Consider the following 20842-nt stretch of genomic DNA (forward strand, 5'->3'; position numbering starts at 1 on the left):
GAAGAAACTAGCACAATTCCCTCCCAGCACGCTAGAAGGCGGTAATGAGAATCTCCCAGAGTGGCAAGAGTGAGAAGGGAAAGAAAAGAGTGACAGTGACATTGACAAGAGGGAGAGGAGGGCAGTGGAATCAAAGCACCCAGGGTTGAAGCTTGTGATGCCACAAACACGAGCCCAGGGACGGCCTTCTGGGCATGGACTTTGAGGTTGGTTTTAGACACATTGGGTTTGGGACACAATGAAATCTCTGAGTGATGATTCCCACAGAGGGTCTCCCTAAGAGCCCCTGTAACTGCCAGTCTTAGTTTATACTGTAGTTTTTACCATAATTCTCAAAAGTGGCCATAAATTACAGGGGTACTTAGTCTCTGGGCAACTGAATATGGAAAAAGAAAGTGAGGAATAAAGATATTACTATATGAGTAATAGGTCTAAATATGATATTTTAGAATATAAGATTAGATGACTACACTTAAAAACAATCAAGGAAAAATGAACAAGTGCCCCAGACCTGAGTTCTGAGCATACCGAGTATTAGGAAAAAACAGACAACCTAGGTGGTAAAACAGAAGGGTAGTGTGCCTTAAACCTTATAACTTCTACGAATACGATTCACAGGAAAAGAGGGAAACATCCCTGAAAGGAGAGACGTCAACCTGGAAACAAGAGACCAGTGAATCTGAACGATGAGAAAAGACTCTGACTTAACTAGAAAGTGACTCTCAGTTTTCGTCACAAGTAGAACTTCTGCACTGGGTGCAGTGGCTCACACTTGTAATCCCAGCACTTTGGGAGACTGAGGCAGGCAGATCACAAGGTCAGGAGTTTGAGACCAGCCTGATCAATATGGTGAAACCCCGTCTCTATTAAAAACACAAAAATTAGCTGGGCATGGTGGCATGTGCCTGTAGTCCCAGCTACTCAGGAGGCTGAGGCAGAAGAATAGCTTGAATCCAGGAGGCAGAGGTTGTAGTGAGCCAAGATTGCACCACTGCACTCCAGCCTGAGCAACAGAGTGAGACTCCGTCTCAGAAAAAAAAAAGCAGAACTTCTGTTAAGCAGTATGCACAGAGGTCAAAATGCAGATGGTGAATGAAGAAATGGCACGGACACACTTAAAAGCAGTGAGTGGAAATTATCCACCTTGACGAGTCTGTTTTAAAGCAGAGGAGGAAACGCTCTTGAGTGTGGCCAGTGGTGTATGACAGGGATCAAGTCTTGTAAACAAGGGGGGAACATCAACCAGTGAAACCCATGCCCATCACACCGATAAACCAACCACTGACATGTGGGCAAGCCAGAAACAACCCATAAACAATACTTGGAGCAAATCTCTAGACATGTAGGAAATTAAACCATATCTGAGCAGCCTGATGCTATTTCAGATCCAGGAAAAGAAAGAAACCAAGTTTTCAAAGAAAGCAAAATTCAATCATGCAATAAAGTCAGCATACTTAAAGACAGTATCAACTGTGAGAAGAAAATTCAGTCTGCCTCTCGTGCCATATGCGGACTGTATTTTCATCAGATGTCCAGCTGTAGATACATCTAAGGTTTTTAATTCAATCATTGTCCATGAATTTAACGAGAAACTTCAGATGTAAATTTCCCCTGCTCTTCTCTTCCCTTTGTGCTCCCATTCACTTCCCAAATATTCCCACATTTCTGGCGACCAACAAATACCTTGAAATCTATTCCACCTGCCTGGGCCTGACTTCTTTTTCTCTGAATTATTCTTTCATTCAACAAATATTTACTAAGCCCCTACTACGTACGAGATATTGTTCTAGCCACTCCGCATATAGCAGAGAACAAATTCAACAGACGAAAATCTATCCCCCATTTGCAAACTGTATAGTAAGTTAGAGGGTGGGAAATGTTGTGATGGGAAAAAAATGCCAGGAGGATAGGAAGGGTGAACCAGGCACTGCGTGATCAGGAAAGGCTGCCTGAGAAAGTGTTATCTGGGTGATCCATGTGGGTATCTGCGGAAAGAGTGTTGCAATCGGAAGGAACAGCCAGAGAAGGCCCTACGGCAGGAGCATGCCTGCCATGTTCAAAGAACAGCAATGATGCCAGTGTGACTGGAACAGAGGGAGTAAGGGAGGGAGAGGACAGATCATGTGGGAACTTGCTGTCATTGTAAGGACTTAAAGACTCCAGTCTGTACTTGGGGATAGGAAGCCACTGGGAGATTTTTGAACACAGTAATATATGCCTTAACAAGCTCACTCTGGCTGATGCTTTGAGAAAGACTAGGGGTAAAAGCACAAGGAAGCCAGTTGGAATGCTGTAGAAATGGTGGCTTTAGACCACAATGATATCAATGTCAGGGGTGACAAGTGCCTGGGTTTTAAATGTTTTCTGAAAATACAGCCAAGAGGATTGTTGATGGATTGGATATAGGAGGTCAGAAAATGGGAGGTATAAAGATGTACTACAGAAGCTTGGCATGAGTGTCTGGTCGGAATGATCAGGTTGCCATTAAGAGCTGAAAGTGTCACTTTTAGGTGAGCACAGAAGGGGGAGGTCGTAACATCTGACTCGCTCTTTAGACGTCCTGGTAGAGACATCAAGTAGACAGTGAGGCATACAAATCTGGGGTTCAGAGAGGCTGTCAGTTATGGACAAAACACACTGACTCTTTTTTGTTTGTTTGCTTGCTTTTTACCAGGAACGTCAGCAAAGGGGAAAAACACACTGACTCTAACCAGTATCAGTCATTGCTTGGTAAACAGTTCAGTCATTTGTATGGCACTGAAAAGGTTTATGTAAATGTATTGAGCAATGAGCCTCTTCTCAAGAAGGTTACTGTCAGGAGATGAAATAGACCTGAGAACTTACTGGAACACTGCAGTGACTCTTTCCCCAGGACTGTTTTATCACAAACTGAACACTGCAGAACCCCAGAGAATGTTCCTGCGGCAAACTGATGTCGGTTCAGCTTCTCTTTGTCTTTGGCATCCTTGCTTTTTGTCTTCATATACAACAGCAGCAGCAGGAAAGTGGGGAAAAAGGAGAAAAGGAAAACGCTGTGAGCCAAACTTTTATAGAAATCATCCGAGCAACATCCCCACATTTTCCATCAGAATATAAGGACTGCACACAAAGGAACACCGTAACGCCTAAATGTGATATGCTGGGCTTTAGCAATATTCCATAAGAAACATGTGTAAATAAAATCTAAGGTAAGTGATTTTAAAGGGAAGGTAGAAATTATACTAATTGCTGAGAAACTAAACCATCTATGTTTTATAGAAAATACGTGAATAACTTTAATTACCTTTGCTTTATTCCGAGGGCTAGTCATCCTATTCATGAGGAAACTGAAAGTTCGACTCACTTTATATTTTTCAGACTCTGATTTGGCAGGTATGATGTATTTATCCCATTCTTCTTCCTGAATTCTACAAAAACAGAATCTGTTATCATGGCTTATAGGACTTCAAGAGGAAGAACAGCATATACGTGTGTGTGTGTGTGTGTGTGTGTGTGTGTGTGTGTGTGTACTCATATATGTATGTGTCTGTTTTTCAAGTTTTAGTGGTTGTCCTAAAGAGAAAGAAAATTTGTTTAAAATACACCTTATAGCATAAGTGAACAGACGTGATTAAAGCAACAATCTCACAATGTCAACAACTATAGAACATAGGTGGTGGAAGTGGGTATACAGTATATAATTCTCTCAACTTTTCTGTATACTTTAAAATTTTCATAACAAAATATTGAGGAAATAAATCTTAGACTTATAATTTTACCCTGAAAACATTCATCTTCCTGTTTACTATGTTAATAAGAATTCCCAAGAGAAGCCAAATAAGCAACAATATGCTACTGGATTTTATTTATTTTTGGAACACAGAGATAATACTCAGTAGACACACGTTTCCTCTGTTGATACGGCCTGAGACACAGACTGACTGCCACTCGGTACAGCCTCTCCCCGTCAATCAGGCTACAATCTGAGACTCTCTAGGTTGTAGAGGACAGAAGCTGTGGATACTCCATAAAGTAAGATGCAAAATAGAGGTAATGGCACCCAACCCATGAACATCCTGACCACTATTTATTTTCTTCTAATCCACAATACAATTATTCTCTAGAAGAAAACAAATCCAGACTATGAAAGTGACATTTCCCCCTAGAGACTCCTTTGAAAATCTGATATTTCTATTATTACCGAGGAAAGAATAAATTAAAAATCAACCTAAGTATCATGTCATCTACATAACACTTCTGTAGATGGTTTCCATAGGGATTATTTCCTAACTAAAGTCTCTCCTACCTGCTAAAATTCTCATCTTTCAGTACTGAAAACTAACACATTTATCTCTGGGAAATATTTAAAAGCAATCAAATTACTAATATACACCAAAATATATATTATTATATTTTATAAAAATATTGCTTTCAGGGATAATTTTCTAGGGCTTCAATTTTTCTTATCTAATTAATGACAAGCTTAGACTAAATTATTTCCAAGACCCTTTCCACATTTTAATACAGTACAGATTATAATAAAACTTTAAGGTATTTAAGCTCTATGTTAGGTTTCAGAGTTCAAACCTATTAATTCATTTAGAAAAAAAATAATAAATGGCTTAAGAGCTGCCTCTTGACCATGTGGCTTTAAGGTATCATCAGAACAGTGTGAGTCCTGTTACTCAAAGCTTGCACAGTAAATGAAATTGGGTTTGCTACTTAGAGAAAACTTTTTTTTAATTTTTATTTATTTATTTATTTATTTTTATATTTATAATTTTTACTGCAGTCTTTCTTTGGTACTACAAAAAAAACAGCAGAAAGTGCGAACGCAGTCCCCCACTACCACAAATTATGCAGTCGAGTTTCCCACATTTGGGGAAATCGCAGGAGTCAGCACACCTGGAGTTCAATGGATAAGCCTCACCCTGGGAAAACCACCTTCGTGATCATGGTACCTCCCCTGCCAGTAAGTATGAGAAAACTTTTTAAAAGGTAGAAGGCCAGGTGTGGTGGCTCACACCTGTAATCCCAACAATTTGGGAGGCCAAGGTGGGTGGATCACCTGAGGTCGGGAGTTTGAGACCAGCCTGACCAATATGGAGAAACCCTGTCTCTACTAAAAATACAAAAAATTAGTCGGGCATAGTGGTACATGCCTCTGTAATCTCAGCTACTCAGGAGGCTGAGGCAGGAGAATCGCTTGAACCCGGGAGGTGGAGGTCGCAGTGAGCCAAGATCACGCCATTACACTCCAGCCTGGGCAACAAGAGTGAAACTCCATCTCAAAAAAAAGGTAGAAGAAAAAGCAAGTGAACAGGACTAAATATACCCTATGCCAACAGAGTACTGAAAGAACCTCAGACCCTCTTAATTTCCTTTCTACTTCCTTTAGTCCTTTTACCTAGGATAACTGACTGGTTAATATAATCTGAAATTTTCCATATCCTCTGGTGTCTTAGGCAACCTAAGATGCAAAATTCGTGCCATGATATTCAATAGGCTCACTTGCATAACTGGGGAAAAAACACATTTGAGAGTTTGAAAAGACTCCTCTCTTGGAAGGCCTTGCGTGATCCCACTGAATGCTATCCAATGTCTAAGAGAAGAGTGATGAGGAGACCTAAATGTCAGCATTAAAGAATGGTTAGGTCATTGTGGATTTTGAGATCAAAGGCCCCTTTTCTACTTCCCAGCAGGAACACAACTAGACTATTGCAAATAAAAGAAAATTAATTCTTGGTTACCCAACTCTACTCCCAACTCCCCTGCTACAGAAGACTATATCAAAAACAACAGTTTCCATGTTGATTAAAAACTTATAAATGCACTGCACCACAATTTACCATATATCCTTTATACTTCTACAACATGACACTTTAACTTTTTTTTTTTTTTTTTTTTGAGACGAAGTTTCACTCTTGTTGCCTAGGCTGAAGTGCAACGGTGCAATCTCGGCTTACTGCAATCTCTGCCTCCTGGGTTCAAGTGATTCTCCTGCTTCAGCCTCCTGAGTAGCTGGGATTACAGGCACCTGCCACCCCACCTGGCTGATTTTAGTATTTTTGGTAGAGATGGGGTTTCACCATGGTGACCAAGCTGGTCTAGAACTCCTGACCTCAGGTGATATGAACACCTTGGCCTCCCAAAGTTCTGGGATTACAGGCGTGAGCCACTGCGCCTGGCCAACACTTTAACTTTTACACTGAGGCCGATAAGACCTGAGAGATAACAGCATAAACATAAAAATGCTAAAACATTAAATATAAAAACTTAGCACCACCACCCAACCAGGTAGAAATGAGAATATCATTGTCATAATCCACTATCAGATTATGAGGATGAGTAATACTGTGTAACCTCTGGGCAAATGTAGAAGGCTGGTTGATTCTACGTTTCATATCTAATTTAACTATGTGACATTTACCTTTATTAAAATCAGGCACTTTAGAAAATAACTGAGAAGAGAAGAACCTCAACTACTTTCACAATAGAATTTAAACAGCTTTTACATTTGTAAGAATCTGGAAAGATTAAATGCTTTTTAACATCCCAGAACAAGAATGTCTGATCTCTATTATTAGTTTGATGACCGATAGCATCACTCACAATAAAGTTTTTCAAACCCTTCTTCAGAGCCTCTCATGGTATTGCCTTTTCAGTAGGTAAACAGATATTTAAAACATATTAAGAATATGGATTCTCAATATTTTAACCCTAAATCTATTTAGAGAACTGGCATCTAAACTGGCATTGTTGTTGTTGTTATTTTTTTTTATTTTTTTGAGACGGAGTCTGGCTCTGTTACACAGGCTGGAGTGCAATGGCATGATCTCGGCTCACTGCAACCTCCGCTTTCCAGGTTCAAGCCATTCTCCTGCCTCAGCCTCCTGAGTAGCTGGGATTACAAATGCCCACTGCCACACCTGGCTAATTTTTGTATTTTTTACTAGAGACAGGGTTTTGCCATGTTGACCAGGCTGGTCTTGAACTCCTAACCTCAGGTAGTCCACCTGCCTCAGCTTTCCAAAGTGCTGGGATTACAGGCAGGAGCCACCACACCCAGCCTAAAGGGTTGAACGAAGTTCCTGCTATGCAGATTGCAAATTGGCACAGTGGAACTTCTGTTAACATTCAGATCTTCAGATTTGAAGAAAGAGGAGGAGAAGAAGGAAATGTATATAACAGATTTAAGATAGATGGTGGCAGTAAAATAATCAAGTCATGCCATATAATCTTTAGGAAATTAGAACACAGAGTGTCTGCTGAAATCAGCCTGCAAGGTATAGAGTGAGCTCATTTTTACCTGGATGTCTACTTTTCTAGAAATGAAGTGATCAACACAAAGAAAAGAATATCAAAGAAGGCATCAACTCAGGTAAATACCTACAACCACATGACCAAAACAAAGCATTAGGTATGGCTTGGGTTCTTATTGGCTTATTCAACAAGACAGCAGAAATAGAGTGGGTGAGATGAAAAATCTACCCTACTAGAAATAACAAGGAATATGACTGAGAGAGTAAGATGCTTTCAGGGTGTGGACCAAGAAAGATCAAGGAATAGAAAGAAAAAAAAAACACAAAAGTGACAGAGAATGAAGAATTAGAGAAAAAGAAACTTCACACACATGTCATCCAAGTTAAAATATTTTATAGGCTACTATTTAGCCAAGTATAATATTGGCTCCTTCAGTCTTAAATCTCTCTCCTAATGAAAAATATTTTTAATTTATCTTTTAATTTTGATAACAATCTATTACTTCTCCAGTTGTTAAAAAGATGACAGGGAGAAGACTGCTAATCAAAATGATGACCAAGATGAAGATCAAATTCCAGAATAAGGAAGTAAATTGCTTAAATTAGGAAATAAATGTAAACCGCTTAAAACAGTACAAGGCACATACAAATGTTCCATAATTGTCAGTAATTACTGCTTTTGCTATCATCATCCTCATTGCCATTGTCACGAAGTCATCTTCATCATCATCCTATCTCTCAAGGGCATTCTTAATCTTCCTCTGTTTGTATCATTCGAAAGTTTCTATTCTGGTTTCAAAAAAAATAGAAATGAACCAAACGAGGCTTTTTCTTATTAATACCTTAATTCCAAGATTTAAAACAAAACAGCCCATCTAGATCTGTATACTAAAACATTTCAAAGTTTTAGCATTAATCTCAACAAAATTAAAACAGTTCACTCTCTTAAAGTCAAACATGTGTGCCATTCTGGCACTTGTTTTGCATATAACCCTGGAGCTATTTCACAGTATGATTCATGGGCAGTTAGTTATTCAGGACCAACAGAAACCAACAATCATGCTTGCACACTAGTCCGCTTCCCAAGCTATACTCCAGCAACAGTTTTACCTTCTAGGAAAAAGAGAAGCTTAGTTAAAACTGCAGATCAACAAGGAAACCGATAGTGCTTAAAAGTCTTCTGCATTGTTCATTGTTTGTTTCCAGCTGACGGGATACTACGCAAAAATCCATAGAGAGACCATAGGGATGTTTAGGTACTTTCTGTAATTGACCACCCAGGGTTCTGTTACTAGAGTAAGTCCCATTGTCACGGTGGAACAGAGCTAGAGAAAACATGTTGCCTTTCTAAAACAGGTGGTCCTCACACTGCTCCCCTTGAGGGTGTCTGGCTTTGAAAATACCCAAACAGGACATCCTGTCCCTAGTCCTGAGCCCTGCACAGCCAAGGACTGAAAGGACAGAGCTGGTAGATCTATCCTGATACAGATCCCAGAGAGAGCAAAGGGTCTTAGGCAGCCTGGTTACATGGAAACCTCTCACGAACTAGTGAACAGATAGCAAAAATGATGTGTGGACATTTCCAAAGAAGGATCATGCGGTCCCTCAGGAAAACTGGAACAGTTAAAGTACCTTTCTTCTCTTGGTGGCTCCGGTAAGCTGTAAGCTCTTTGCTCTACAAGACACAGAACAATAAAATGAAAATGAAGGCAGACAAAGTGGCAGTCATGTGTTAGTCTGAAATGCATACTCAACCATAGTTTATCATTATACACACTACCAGTTAGAAAATAATGAGAAAATGAGTAATCTTATATAAGTAGGGCATTGCTCTGGATTTTTAAAATCACTTTCCCTAATTTAAAGCGGGAAGGGAAGAGGCCAAAACATGGCAACATTTAATGACTTTATGAACTAAGCTAGCATCAGCAAAGGACAGCAAACATTTTCAGAGGTGCAGAAAATTAGTTCTGTATTTTTGGATACTTTTCACCAGAGTCATCCCTATTCTTCATAACGATAATCCCCCAACATACAGAACCAATAAATAACTGCTTTTAAACAAAGCTCAAAGGAAAAGTCTTAAAGGCCAGCATAAGAAGAGTTCATTTTCAGCCAGGTACAGTGGCTCACATCTGTAATCCCAACACTTTGGGAGGCTGAGGTGGGTGGATCACCTGAGGTCGGGAGTTAAAGACCAGCCTAGCTAACATGGTGAAACCCCATCTCTACTAAAAATATAAAAATTAGCCAGGCATGGTGGTGCATGCCTATAGTCCCAGCTACTAAGGAGGCTGAGGCAGGAGAACTGCTTGAACCCAGGAGATGGAGGTTGCAGTGAGCCAAGATCCTGCCACTGAACTCCAGCCTGGGGAACAAGAGCAAGACTTCCTCTCAAAAAAAAAAAAAAAAAAAAAAAGGAAGTTTATTTTCATATGGCTGCAATGTCCTTATAAAATCCTAGCAGCAGTGAGTTCAGAGATGTGCTCTATGGCTCATGGGAAATGGGGGGACCGCCTTTTTCCTTGGACTTGTGGAACGAGGCAGAAGGCGAGGCTCATGCAAGCAGCTTGGAGCCATCTTGTTTCCAGAGTTGAAGTGCTTACTACAGGGGTGGAGCAGAGACACTGATTTAGACAGTGAGACAGCCTGAAGGAGGGAGGGGACACTGTGGAGCACACCATCTACAGAGCAGGGACAAACCCTTTACTCTCACAATTCAGAACAGTGAAGAGGCAAAACTAGGTTACAAAGGAAATGGGACAGCTACATAAGGCGGCAAACAAATACATATCCCCTGAAATGGGTAATATTAAATGTTGCACCTAATACTATCTTGTATATAATAGAAAATCTACTTTGAAGAATTTGAAGGCTTTCTTTTATAGCCATTTCCAAATGTTCCTCAAATTAAGCACAGGGAGAAATCACTATTCTTACGGCAAATAGGCTGAGGTACTAAGAGAATAATCCACCAACTGTTCAAAATCTAATCAAATTCCACCCATCAGCTCACAGCGTTTTCAAAAGTATGTTTATGTCATTTCTCAAATTGTTAAATGCAGAACATTTTTGTTCCTCTTGGTGAGGTTGTAGTTGCCATTTTAATATTGGCAATGTTCTGTTCTGCCTAAATCTACAATGTACCAAAGGGAATTATAAAACTAGATTTTGTTTTATGTATACAAACATCAAAAATAACGTTGTCACCATTGTACTGTTGGCTCAAAAACAAAAAGACACATGAGAAATCATAGTAAGTAGCTCTTTGGAAGTGACAAGGAAGACAGAACATCACAAATAATAATAAAAAGGACTGAAAGCATGCTAGATTTGTATATTTGCATTGCAGCTCTTACAGGGGAGCTTCCCACTGGGACATAAGGAGACTTGGACTCTGTTCATATACACCTGAAATTTTTTAGGACTATTCAAAACTCATCAAGAAAGTATTTACAGCAATATAAATGTCAATTTACTTTTGATTAATGCAAGCAGACTAATCAATGAAACATTAGAATATATCTTTGAATTAGGCAAGCTTTCACATTTGTGCTTTGATTACATAAACACAGATAAAATTATTCCTTCTTCATTAGTAGTTAATTTATTTTTCATATCCCTATGGTACTGACTGACCTAAATGGTATGAATCAAAATATTTGCAGCCATATAAGAATATCCATCGGAATTTTCATATGTTTAGTGTGTAGCCTCAACCTAAATTGCCTAGTTGTAACTGTTACCTGCTGGATAGTATCAAACCTCATTCAAGTAGCCGTGTCTTTAAATATACTGTCTAAAGACAAGGTGTTGTTTACTGCAAATCAAGGCAGTTGATATCAGCTTTTTATTCTCTCTAACTCAAATGCAAAGGTTGCAGGCTTGCATGTAAGGTAAAGATATCTTTCTTTGCTCATTAAAGAATAAGTAAATTAGGGTTATTTCCCCTTGTGAACAATCAGTTTCCTCTTAATTGTGCGGTCAATAATTTCAAATTCTAGAGATATTTGACTTCATAAATCAGGGACCACAGATCTAAAAGCAAAGCTATAATTTGAAGCACAGAAAACTTAAACATGTTTTCCAAATAGTAACAATGTGAAGTTAATTCATCAGCTGGGACTGTCAGTAAAAAGGTGTCAAGCTGCTATTAAAAAAAAAAATACCAACCTAAACTAAGGCTGGGGAGACCTGGAGACCTAGAAAGAACCCATGAAATAAAAAATGAAAATCCAGAACAAATTCAATCCATCTTCTTTATCCTGTCCTCTCAAGGTGTTGTAGCCTTTCTTTCTCTTGTAACTTTTCTTCATCTCCCCATTCCAAAAATAAAAACTGACATGTATTATCAGTCTTGCTCTCTTCTCTTCTAACAGTACATCCCAGGAAAAGGAAAACAAAATCATGATAGCATTTCTTTTGTATTTTATGTATCTTTTTCTCATATTCACACTACAAATATTTATTGGACATCTAGCATACATGTCATTGTCCTAGGATAGCAATTTTAAGTACCAAGATTATGTTTTCAGTGTTGTTCTGCACAGCATAAAAATGCAAAATAATAACAATTTAATAAGCAAGAATAAGAAAAAAGAGAAGGAATAAAATAAATCCTATTTTAAATATTTTATCTTGAGAAACTAAGAATACTTACGTTCACCTATTACTTTCTGAGTCTTTTAAGTCCCTTAAGAATAATAGACAAGAAAGGCATTCTCTAAGACATTGACAAAAATTTCATTAGAATGCTGTGTATTATGCATTGGCATGAATACTTTCAAATATGCCTTTGAATATAATTATTACATATTAATTACAGTAAGTATGAAATTATTACATTTCAAAATGGGGGCAGGAGAAAATAGGAGCAGTGGCTGAGACAGGCTACAGGGGGAGCTCTAAGTTGTGCATAATTTTTCCATTTATAGATCTGAATTCACTTGAAAACTCAGGATGCATGTTTATGATTTACACTCCTTTTTGCATGTATACTATATTTCATTTAGAAGTTTATTGCCTAAAAGTTATATTTCTAATTGCTTAGCTTGCCACCCAAAAAAATGTTGAGATATATTTACTCATGTTACAAATATATTATTTCAACTCTCCAAAGTCCTTTGCTAAATAAAGAAGTAAGAAAATCCATTTTGCAACACTCTGTCTGGCTCTGAGGAATTTGATTATGTTAGCAATGTATATACAAGACAAAAGAAATTTTTATAATTTACTCAAATAAAATCCTCTAAGGTCCTCACAATAATATATCTAGAATCAATTCTAATTTACACTATCCTTGAGGAAAACATTTTATTCAAAGAATAAAGCAACAGAGAGGTGTGTATGTATTTGTAATTTCACCAAAATCAAATCTGATCAAAATCAAATTTGGCTGATATCCAACGGGAAAAGGATTGTGTCAGGCTTAGAAAAACCAGTTGTGAAAACTAAAAAACAAATTTAAAAAAAAAGAAAAACCAGTTGTGAAAACAGAATTGAAAATTCTTGTCTGCTATTCTTGCATATTTTATGTACTTATACTAGCTGAAAATCTGTTCTGGCATAGAGTGTTTTCAAAGCCAAACGGAAAATGATGTTTACCTTCACTTGAATTGCACACTGTTAAATCACGCACCAAACAAGTTTTTCCTAAAGAAATCTTGGGTGATGAGCAAGAGTAAGAACGTGAGCGAACTCCAGAAAGCAATGATTCCTAAAAGAGAGTATAATAAACCTTTTAAATATTTATACATGAGATCTGAAAATGTATGTCCACTACCTCGAATGTTACTAAATTAGCACCTCTGAAAACAGATTCAACCTGAACTTTTCTGATACAATCTCATTATGTGTTTTTGTTTTCCTCTCACAACTTTTAAAATGTTATTGTCATCTTAATACTTCAGTAACCTTCAGTCTGGGGAGTAGTTCCTGTATATACTATAGAATACGACTGTAATATTCTAGCCAAGTTGACTAAAAATAAAGTCAAATGACTTTTTCTTTGTATATTCAACAATGAATTTGACTTATTATTTTTACCTGAGGTATCAGTTATTTTGTTATTTTATACTGTAGTACTCAAAGAAAATTCCATATTAACTGAGATTTCTATATTTAAGGATTATTAGAGGATAGAGGAACAGCTACTTACAATTATAAGAGTTTATTAAACTTCCAAACCACGATTTAAATTTATAATGTTAGCTGCAATGTCTAGGGGAAAATATATCAGGTTAATATACAAATCCTTCCAGTCTGTACTCAATTTTTTATAGACCTCCCATCTAGCATGTTCTGTGATAGATGTTTGAATATCACTCATTTATATATCCTTAATATTATTACTTTTAAATGACCTACCAGTTTTGTTCCTGTTTTCCCAATTACTTACTATTCCTACTATTAAATTGGCAACATACATGAAAATGCAAGATGGCAAAATCATTAAAACATGGTTTTCTTATATGTTCCAGAAAATTTAAGTAAATATGCAATAGAACTCCATTAAAGTCATTTATAGTACCCAACTTCTATCCTATAAAAGTCTTATTGGATTGATCTTGCCCATGCATTTTTAAGATATCACTTAAGGTTAAGGCTAAAAGAAAATAATGCAAAATTCTTTACTAAAATTAAACCATCAGAAACTGACCATCACAAGCATTGGTCTCTTTTGTTCCCTCTACGTAAAAGTACATGGTTACTCTAACTTCATTAGTTTAGTTGAAGAGCCTGGAGAAAAGTTGAAAATAGAAGCCTACCCTTGCTTCAAAGGGCCTTGGGCTGTGGCTCCTATTTTATTAGGGAGCACCTACTGGGCCTGAATGTCAAGAAGGCCCACCAGGTTGTCCTATAACCCTAAACAGTGAGCTGGCCACCAAGGGTCCTCCCCAAATGCCATTCTCTCCACTTAGGTCATGTATGCATGGTAACCATTTGTCAAGACAATGGTACTTTGAAAATTGTCCAAAACTTTGGCAGAAAGTTATACTGGGTAATTACAGAGGCAAAGTAGTTATATTTATGGGATAGTTTCTTCCTAAAAATGAGCAACATGAAACTGTTTCACAAAGACTGAATTATTTTTCAACATAATTGAAAAACTGTTTCACAAAGACTGAATTGTGGTGAACTTTTCAAAATTCCACTCAAAATGCAAAACTAAGAAGTATCTACATAACAACCATATACATTTCTCATTATCCAGAAATAGCACATGACCTTCAGATGCAAAAGATTATGGCAGCTCTACAGGTCCTAGAGCAGAGGGAAGAGGATGCAGGATCTGTGCTCAAAAGACCCAGAATTGATTTCTGATTCTATCATCAAGCTGATGATACACAGCTGGGCAAAACTGTAACCTGTCCAGAATCTCATCTACTCAAAAAAATAACATTAAATAAAACCCCTACTTATGTAACAGGTGAGTTATGAAGCAATTATATATTTTGTACAGACATAAAACATATTTTATATATCATAGGGCATGCTACAAGAATAAGGTATTATCGTAACAACCATATGTTAGAAGGAGAAGTTTTGCCATAGCACACATTTTTTATGGTAAGAAGTTAACAAGGAGAAAATAACAAATCAATTAGTAAAAAAAATATGCTCAAACACTAAAGGGCTTTCTTACATTCAGAGGAATGTATTTAGTTTTTGAATAAATAAATAACCAGAAAAACAAGCACACCTAAATGAAACTCCAATGTGAAATTACCAACAAGAGAAAACCTGGCCCTGAAGGAAAAGTTGACGAAATTTGTAATGTTCCGGATTAGTTCAGGCAGCCAGAAATGCTCAATAAACACCACGGCTACCTTATTAACATCAAGCACCTCATCACCAGGGCCACACAATGATTTACATGAGCAAAACAAGTTTGTCCACTTGAGCTCATTTAGTACTCCTGGTTTTTCCTCTCTTTGCTTAAGAGATGATGGGAGAAATCACTGTATGAAATGATACATTTCTAAGTATATGAAAGAAAGGGGGCACATACTCATGATGAATTAATGAAAATATAAATCAGCCTTTTTGAGCAATTACGATTATAAAAATTAAAACAGAGTGGGAAAGATTAAAAAGACTCAATCAGATATCACATGGGTCTCAAAAAAATAGTTCATGTGTATGAATAAAATATAACCTGTCTTTCAGATACAGATGGGTAGATTTAGGCAACATATTCTTCACACTTGAAATAAACCAAATTCATACCTTCGACTGTAGATTACTTGACAGAGAAAGTGATTCAGCCCGGGAGATACTAAAATCCGGTTCAGTGTTAGTCTCAAAAGAGTCCAATTCATCCCCACTAGGAATCCCAGTTCTTGAGGAGCTCTGAGACCCTGGAGTGTAACAGAGGTGTGACCGCTCAGAACGTCCTTCCCCTTCACTGTCAGCGTCCAAGGCATCAAGGCTAGAACTAAAGCACAAAGCCAGTAAGTATGTAAAGAAGCAAGAAATGATGCAGAGAGTCACTGGTTTCTTCAGTCTCTCATTTGGGTGGAGCGCAATAGATATTCATTTAATTTCCAACTAGTATTTAATTAGCATTTTTCTCCTCCCTCCAAATCTCTTTTTAAACAAAATTTTATGTTACTCCAAATGAACATTCCTATCCTGCAAAAGCCATTTCTTTCTTTGAGACAGAGTCTCACTCTGTCGCCCAGGCTGGAGTGCAGTGGTGCCATCTTGGTTCACTACAACCTCCACCTCCCAGGCTCAAGCAATCCTTCCACCTCAGTCTTCTGAAATGCTGGAACTACAGTCATGTGCCACCACACCTGGCTAATTTTTGTGATTTTTGTGTTTTCTGCCATGTTGCCCAGGCTGGTCTCAAACTCCTGGGCTCTATGGATCCACCCACCTCAGCTCCCAAAGTGCTGGGATTGCAGGAATGAGCCACCACACCTGGGGCGAAAGACATTTCAAATACCTGAAGAAACAAAAGCTGGTTTGAGTTAGTACTAACCTCACCACTTCTGTTTCATAAATATAATTATTGATATCACAAATCCCAAATGGTAACCCATCAAATATTTAAAATGCTGATAGAAAAAGAGGCACTAGGCTGTTTGCAGGGAAGCCTCTGGGGGGGGATTTACATGTGACTAAACGGCAGAAGTAGCATTCTCTCCACTGTCCCCCAGTTGGGAAGCTCAGGAGGGCAGAGGCACACCCAGGAGAGATGTGTGAAGGTACCATCCATTCGCCCCAGGGCCATGTGAAGACACAGTTAAGAAGTGAGTTGTCCAATTTCCCAAACATGTCATACTAAATGATCATTTTTAGAGGTTTAAAAAAAATGATTCCGTTGAAAAATCTACCTTAGAACCAGGTAGTAATTCTACTTGACAACAACTTTTTCCTCATTTAATTTTCATAACCACAAAATTAAAAGGAAAGTATCTGACCTTCCACATCCAAGGTCTATTCCATAACATTACATCTTAAACTATTCAAACTTGGAGGCCAACAGCTTTCCTGGGTGCATGTTAATGCATGAAGCATTTCAAATGTGCATTTCGTTGATTTTCTTTTTGGTTGTTACAGTTCTGGAGTTAAAATTTCAATAACCAAAAAGTGAAACTGTCTTGATTTTAAATATGAAAACCAGAAAATGAAAGTCTGAATTAACCCGTTTGCGTTTTTTTTTTTTTTTTTTTTTTTTTTTTTTTTTTTTTTTTAATTACCATAGGCTATTTAATGGACACAGCAAGTCCACTGAGTAAATGGTATGAGTCCTGGTCTTACCTACCATGCCTCTAATACAAACACAGAGCAGTTTCTAATCCTTGAACCCTTTCACTGGCAATACTGGGTACCAGAAAACCCAGCAGTGAGAAGCAGCCCTGGCTAGCACCACTGAGGATTTCCAAAGTGGGGTTTTCTTCTTTGGGAACTCATTGAGGGGCAAGATGAAGGCCTTGGCATAGAGAAGAAGAGCACAAATTAGAAGCGGACTTCACACTTTACCTCAATTAAACACCCAAATATCATGGAGTCTATTTGACTATTTCTCATAAAACGCTGAAACTTCATGTTAAGAATGTCTTCCTAGTAAATGCTAGTGCTTTAAATGCTACAGGAAATGTATTATGTTGGTGCAAAAGTAATTGCGATTTTTACACCAACCTAATAAATTACAGGTATTTCCAGTTGCTACTTGGTTTCCTGGTACAACAACAATCTGAGATGGAAGGAGACCTCAAGGAGGGTCGAAGCTTCCTGAAGTCTTACACCTCAGCACTTGTCTTTCAACTTGTGATCTCTGTACTAATGAAAAATAATTCTTCAAATGATTGGCGGCCCTCAATAATATCCGATTTTAACACAAGCCTTTTCAGTTACAGATGGCATTTCATCATCACTATGAATACGCCCTAGAAGTACCAGTATTTTATTTTGCACACTATAAAACATTGTTCCTATTCATTCAAATGGGGCTGCTATTTTTCTTTGTTAAGCTATTAGCCTAAGATATTGGCAGCACAGGCAATATTCTTCAGGACAACCTCTAGGTTCTTGTTTTATGATATTATTTTTCTAATTCCCAGTAGTGGGATAGGAAATCAATTCATTAGGTTGTGACTAGAGGTTTTTTTTTTTTTTTTAATAGAGAATAGAAAATATCAGTATACAGTCCACATGTCATTGTAAAAGGCTTTACTTAAATTTTATGTGAGATGGGCTATGCTCACAGTGTGACATGCATTTCTCACTGTGGATTGCAGTTTCAAAAAAAGATTTGAAAAATGCAGGCCTTAGAATGAAACAAACACTTGTCTACGGTTTAATTTTTTGTTGTACAGTATTTTTGAATTAATGTTTTATTACTTATATTCCCCTTGCGGCTTCTCAAAACAGTTACTACGTTTAAATAATATAATATAATGGTTACATAGTGTGCATATTTTAGTTTTCATCAAAATATTCTTTTAAACCTTAGAAAATTTAGGACTCAGGTCCCAGTCAGCCATGTTCTTATATTAACTCCAGTTTTTACTGTGTCCCCCAAAATTTCTCCTTCTAGAAGTTTCCAGCCTCTAGTGCTATTATCTGCTTATTAACAAATTCAGTGCCTTTCACTTTGAGTTTGTTATCAGCTGTGCTTCCTACCACGACGTCCACTGGAAGGAGGGCCCCACAGCCACCCTAGGGCTTTCCAAGGATTGCGACTTCTCTCCCTTCATTCCTACATTTTTCAGAGGAGAAGGAGGGCACGGGAGATGAAGTCAGCTCATGGAACCAACCAGTTTTTTCTGTAAAATGGCTTCTCCTTCTTCTCCTGGCTTCCTCCCTTTCCCCCAAGCAGTGACATCTTCACAGAGGCTTCTAATTATCTTTACTCAGAACAGATTTTTTTTTCTAAATCATATTCTACAAAGGAAAAATTCTGTCTGTAGCAGTGAAATGTTTAAACTTTTCAAGGCAAGACCATGATCAGAAAGTATAATTTAGATACTCTGCAAGAATCTGCATAAGGATTAATAGAACAAAGAGACCAATTGTGTCTTTTCCATGCTGTATTCCTAGAGGGCTTCTTCTAAAGAACTTTTTCATCTCTTGCGATCTGGGGGCTCACAGATTTTTTTTTTTTGAGACAGATTCTCGCTCTGTCCCCAAGCTAGAATACAGTGACGTGATCTCTGCTCACTGAAATCTCTCCCTTCTGGGTTCAGGCTATTTTCCTGCCTCCTCAGACCCACCCCTGAGTAGATGGGATTACAGATGCACGCCACCACGCCCAGCTAATTTTTTGTATTTTTAGTAGAGAGGGAGTTTCACCATGTTGGCCACCTAGGCTGTTCTTGAACTCCTGACCTAAGGTGATCCACCTGCCTCGGCTTCCCAAACTGCTGGAATTGCAGGCATGAGCCACCACACCCGGCCACTTGACAGATCTTAAAGATCCACTGGATGTACTTATCACCTAGAGCTCAATCTATTTTTGCAGAAATACAGAATCTTGTACAGAATCTTGTCTGGACTGGTAGTCTTTTGTCCCAAGCAGACATGTGGACAGTTCAAATTAGTCTATCACTTCAAATTACAGTTGTGACTACCCAGCATCTACAAAACAATAATTCACAAACTGTAAATCTAAAGCAAGTCTTGTATTATTTACACGTCAACTACAACCCTTAGTACCAATACATGCTAAAGTTTTACAACCTCAAATTTCTTATTGTGCTGTATCTCAGTGATGGGCACCTACTGATTGCTGGTTCCTCTCACTTTCTCTCCCCTCTAATCTATTAACTCTCTGCTGAACACTCATTCACCTATTCACATGTTCATTCATAGAGAAATCTTTATACACATACTCACATATGTGTATTTTACATTCACTTTGATTGTGATTTTATATGTGAAAATGAATATATAATCACATGGGTAGGATACGGGGAAAAAATAAGCTGCTCCCTAAGGAAACCATGATCAACAGGATAAAATGAAATTGTGGAAATTGGCCTGTTCCTTAAAGAAAATAGACAGACAGACAGATACAGGTATACAGATACGGACATGTACATGTGTGTACGCACACTAATATATGCAACCATATCAGATGTAATAAAACTATCATTTGAATGACTTTTTATATATACAAGAAAATATAAGGTAACTGAAAGTAAAAGAAATATAAGATAAATTTTATATTATAAAATATATATTATATAAAATAAACATTCATGAGCCCACCAACTTGAAACTTGAATACTAGCCATCTACCATGGAAACTCTCTTACGGTCCATTCCATTCCCATATCCCTATTTCCCTCCCTGGATGTAAGAACTATCTGGAATTTAGGAATTTTTTTCCCCTTGATTATCTTGCTTTTCTTTTTTTCTTCTTTTTGAGGCAGGTCTCATTCTGTCGCCCAGGTTGGAGTTCAGTGGCACCATCTCAGCTCACTGCAACTTCTGCTTCTCAGGTTCAAGTGATTCTCCCACCCCAGCCTCCCAAGTATCAGGACCACATGTGCATGCTACCATGCCCAGCTAATTTTTGTATTTTTGGTAGAGATGGGGTTTCACCATATTGCCCAAGCTGGTCTCGAGCTCCTGAGCTCAAGTGTTCTGTCTGCCTTGGTCTCCCAAAGTGCTGGGATTATAGGCATGAGCCACCGCAGTTGGCATCTTGTTTTTCTTTATAGCTTATGCACATATGTAAGTGCCCTATAATAATATATTGTTTAATTTGCATTTTATAAAAATGAAATCTAACAAGGATTTGGGGCTTTTTTGTTCCTTCGTGCTTCTAAGATCTATGTTATTATGCATGCAGATGTAATTGTAGTTAATTCATTTTCATTACTTACAGTATTCCATGTGTAACTATATATTATTTATTTATCTATTCCACATTTGGGTTATTTCCTGCTGCTATAAATGCTCACATATAGGTTTCCAAGTACACAGGAGGAAAATGCATATTTGACTTTACAAGATAATGTCAAATTCTTTTCCCAAGTTATACAATTTTCTCTCCTATCATCTTTATGTAGGAATTTCCATGGTATGCATTCTCACCAAAACATGGGATTGCTAGGTTTTTAAATTTTTGCCAATCAAGTGAGTAT

The 20842-nt window shown here is 37.8% G+C and overlaps 1 protein-coding gene and 1 non-coding gene across 4 annotated transcripts in view; both read right to left on the reverse strand.

Moving 5' to 3' along the window:
- Positions 1 to 20842, reverse strand: part of ARHGEF28 (Rho guanine nucleotide exchange factor 28) — a 319529-nt gene that overhangs the window by 78197 nt on the left and 220490 nt on the right. For 2 of the 3 annotated variants that reach the window (XM_032278477.1, XM_032278487.1), the window contains 5 exons: positions 15471 to 15678; positions 12846 to 12957; positions 8874 to 8916; positions 3284 to 3407; positions 2845 to 2977 (listed from right to left, as the gene is read on the reverse strand). In XM_032278477.1, the coding sequence (XP_032134368.1) occupies positions 2845 to 2977; positions 3284 to 3407; positions 8874 to 8916; positions 12846 to 12957; positions 15471 to 15678 (620 nt within the window). Of the gene's footprint in view, positions 1 to 2832; positions 2978 to 3283; positions 3408 to 8873; positions 8917 to 12845; positions 12958 to 15470; positions 15679 to 20842 lie in introns of all 3 variants that reach the window. The other variant, XM_032278468.1, reaches the window with a different exon arrangement.
- On the reverse strand, positions 4797 to 4959 carry LOC116554613. Its single transcript, XR_004270254.1, has one exon. It is a non-coding gene; the product is annotated as a U1 spliceosomal RNA (small nuclear RNA).

Source organism: Sapajus apella, unplaced genomic scaffold (assembly GCF_009761245.1).
Source record: "Sapajus apella isolate SASKATOON/1434 unplaced genomic scaffold, GSC_monkey_1.0 scaffold1, whole genome shotgun sequence".
NCBI classification, from domain to species: domain Eukaryota; kingdom Metazoa; phylum Chordata; class Mammalia; order Primates; family Cebidae; genus Sapajus; species Sapajus apella.